This window comes from Manis pentadactyla, chromosome 6, assembly GCF_030020395.1.
Source record: "Manis pentadactyla isolate mManPen7 chromosome 6, mManPen7.hap1, whole genome shotgun sequence".
Classification (NCBI taxonomy): domain Eukaryota; kingdom Metazoa; phylum Chordata; class Mammalia; order Pholidota; family Manidae; genus Manis; species Manis pentadactyla.
In genome coordinates, this window is record NC_080024.1 from 109,306,525 (window position 1) to 109,310,364 (window position 3,840).

At 45.7% G+C, this 3,840-nt stretch overlaps 1 protein-coding gene across 1 annotated transcript; it reads right to left on the minus strand.

Annotated features, from left to right (window-relative positions):
* Window positions 1-511: 511 nt before the first annotated feature.
* On the minus strand, window positions 512-1,163 carry TXNDC2 (thioredoxin domain containing 2). The gene has a single exon (XM_036880734.2). The coding sequence runs from the start codon at window positions 1,106-1,108 to the stop codon at window positions 512-514; it is 597 nt and encodes a 198-aa protein (XP_036736629.2). The 5' UTR covers window positions 1,109-1,163.
* Between the last annotated feature and the right edge of the window lie 2,677 nt (window positions 1,164-3,840).

The window sequence follows — 3,840 nt, forward strand, 5'->3', positions numbered from 1 at the left end:
AGGCCCATGGAATGTCCGGCGACCTCCACGGCACTCCCCACCTCAAGAAATTTAGAGGTATTGCTGAATCTCTCAAATTCTTTATTTCCAAATTATCTTATCAGAAACCCCAAAAGTATATGAGCATGAGAAAAGGAGTTTCCACCCAACTTTGAGTCATGCACTTCCACAGAAAAATTGTCTAAATTTCCAATTGTTGCCACTAACACTAAATGAGCTGCATTTTCAAAGGTGAGTAAAAAAAAAAAAAATCAAGATTGAAAAATAGGGGACAGCTGGCTATCCAATCTCTACCAAAGGAAATTCTAATCTCACACTTTCCTATCAACAAAAACATGGTCACAATGTGCTTCAGTGATATGGCTACATTTTGAAAGGGCAGGGTTAATATTCATAATTCGCACTCAGATTCCATTTGGACATACACTTTTGTTACACCTCATCTTTTTTTGTAAATAAAAATCACAAGCTATAAACAGCTGACTGTTGATAATGCTTTCAGAATACATGATTACTTTAATTCTGCAATGATTGCTTCAAGTTTTTCCTTAAGGGCACCACAAATTTCACCCACCTTTTCTTCTTTTTTATAAAACTGAAAGGTTGGGATGCAGATGATCTCAAGGTCTTTCACCAGCTCCTCGCAATCATCCACGTCTACCTCCAGGAACACCACATCCTCATGCTTCACAGACAGGGAACGGAAAAGGGGCTTGATGGTCCCGCAAGGCCCACACCATGTGGCTGAGACATCCACAACCACCAGCTTCTCCCCAGCCTCCTTGAGTGCCAGTTCAAAGTCCTCCTTGCTCAGGATCACTTTTATCATGTCCACATCTAGGAGCTCCATTGCTTCTTCTGCCAGCTTTGGGATATTGCCTTCTATGGGCTGTATAGCTTCTTCTGAGGACTTGGGGGTGCCACCTTCTTTGGGCTGCACAGTTTCTTCTGACGACTTGGGGATGTTGCTCCACTTAGGCAGAATGGTTTTTGCTGACACCTTAAGGATGTTGCCCAGCTTGGGCAGCACAGGTTTTGTTGAGGAACTGGGACTGTCCCCCTGCTTGGGTGGGATGTTTTTTGCTGGGGTGTCCTGCTTGGGCAACATGGTTTTGGCTGGGGACTTGGGGATGTCCCTCTGCTTTAGTGGGATGGCTTTTTCCGAGAAATTCAAGATGTTACTCTTCTTTGGCAGAATGGTTTTGGCTGGGAAATTGAGGATGTCAGCCTGCTTGAACAGGATTCTTTTTGCTGAAGAATCGGGGGTGCCATCGTGCTTGGGCAGTATGTTTTTTTCTGAGAAATTGAAGATGCCACCCTGCTTGGGCGGGATGGTTTGTGCTGTGGAATTGGAGATGTCACTACCCTGCTCAGGTGTGGTGATGTCCTTGGGCTGTAGGACTTCAGACTGCGCTGCAGGCGTGTGCTGCTCTGCAGGCATGTGCTGTATGTTGTTGACCTCATGAGCAGAGGCCTTCTTCTGGGGGTGTGCTGGGTCCAAGAGCTCTGGGACCCCAGGAGTCACATGGCTGGACATAACCTGTAATAATGGACTTTCTGAACAAAAAAGTAAATAAATAAAAATGCAAAAGAAGAAACAAAAAAAATTCTGATCATATACTCAAAGGAAGACTGGTGTCATTCTTAGAGCTCATGAATATAGTCTTTTGAATGATGTATTAATTTGAATAACCACTTTCAACAGAAGGCTAAGCAGCATGTGATTATGTGTATCCTTTAGGTAGGCTTTTTTTTTTTAACTACAACTTTCTCTGCTTAGTTTGACACTGCTGCCTGCTCCCTAAGCACACAGGTCTCTAAGGTGAGCTCTTCCCCCCTTACCGTTAGCATCAGCTCTACTTGTTTCTTCTTGTTTGTATGGTCCCACTTCCAGTTCTCCTGGGGCTCCAGCTTTATCACTTTCCATTTCCAGTTTCTTGTCGATATCCACTCCTACTTCACAGATGTCTTATAGTGGAGATGAGGCTGTACCCTCCAGCTTTTTTCAACCTCTCCAACCTAACATCATAAAATGAGCAACAGCTTACATTCAGGTGGTACTTACAGCTGCTTTTCCCTCTCTGTACTCACAACAGTCATATTGGAGAGTTTCATGACAGCCTTGGGTATGGTGGCCATGCTGTGCATGAGGCTGGGCACACTACCTGGTGAGCAGTCGTGGGCACTATTTCCTCTGACACAACAAACCACTGAGGTAAGTGCCATTATGATCCCCACTTTACAAATGAGAAAATTGAGCCCTAGAGAAGTTATGTAACTCGCTCAAGGTCACAAAGCCAGCATGTGAGGCAGGTTCCAAGCTGGCACTCTGAATACCTCACTGTGCTGTGTTGCCAAGCGCTTGTGCAGGGAGGTAACCAGATACTGCTTTCCTACAGTCTCCCTCTAGGATCCTCCAGCTTCTGCTTTCTCTTCAGGACTCACCCACCTAACCACACACTAAGTGTCTCCTCCTAACCACATTACCCTCCCCCACAAAGCTCTGCTGAATTGTCAAATGTCCTGTTCAAGCTATTTGGAAGGGAGTAAGTAGCCTGTGACCCAGAGAAATTTCCTGAGAAGAAGTGAAACATCACCCCTTTCATCCCAGTAGATGAGGAAACCAAGAGAACAGGTACATATACCCTGGCCACCCCTCTCCTTCTGAAATCTAAGCGTTGATGCAGATTCAATGTGTTCAGAGGAAAGCCGAAAGCAGATGAGTATTTGCTTCACACTCCGTCTGGAAGGCCACATCGCATGTACTTCTCATCAGCACTGCAGCATGGGCCCCTGGCCGAGGGCGTGACCTGATGCTTGGGCCTGGGACAGGTTCCAGGCCCCACAGCCTGCTGCACCATGCCAGGGATCCGGAAGTCCTGCACACCCCGGAGCAGGGCTGTGAGACCAGCCAGTCAGCAGCCAGCTCCAGGAAGAACAAAGAAGCCTCTGTTGGGGGAGATTCTCAACACCAGTAGGTCACAGCACCTGCCCCAGCCCCTTGATGGGATCAGTGGTTCTCAAGAGTGCTCAGTCTAGGGACCAGGCTAGACCACCCACTTCACATGGGAAACCAGTGAAAGGCAGAGGGCCCACCCCAACTAATCCACACAGCCCTGTGCACCCAGAGATTATGGAGAAACGGAGGAATTGGAAAGACTGAGCTGGTACCAGAATGGACAAGTGTTCTTTAGGCTGAAATTCCACAAACAGGCTGTTTTAATTCCATGTCCCTGCTCCTCAGCATCATTCCCCAAATCCCTTTGAGATAAGACTTAAGGGAAAAGAGTAAATCTGTTATAGAACAATTTTAAAGCCACATTACATCTTCACATCTTAGCAAAAGTGAGGAGTTGGTGACCCCATTACATTTATACTTGGAGACCTGGTTTGTGTTCTAGATTTGGCAGAGTTGTTCCAATTATTTCTACTCTTCATTCCACAATTCAGATGGATTCCAAGCAACTTGAAATGTTGACACCTCTGAACAATGTTCATTCAACATGTCATAAGATGTATTTTTCTCCAGCACAAATTCATAAATTGCTCATGAACCCTTATGCAGTCATGGTTCTGTCAGGGCAACAGTCATCTATTTGAGGCACAGAAAGATTTATCTAGTTAAAAAAATAGCTGGAAAGGCTGCTTTTGGGCTATATGTCCATAGATGATTCCTAGAAAAATGAACAACACAGAACTGGCCTGCCAGGGGAGCTGTGACCACCATGGTATTGGGAAGGTAGGGAATTGGAAAGTACTGCAAAAGCTGTTGATTTCGAAGACTTTGTGCAATAGCTGAAACCCAGCTGAGAGCTCACACCTGAAAGATGATGGTTTCCT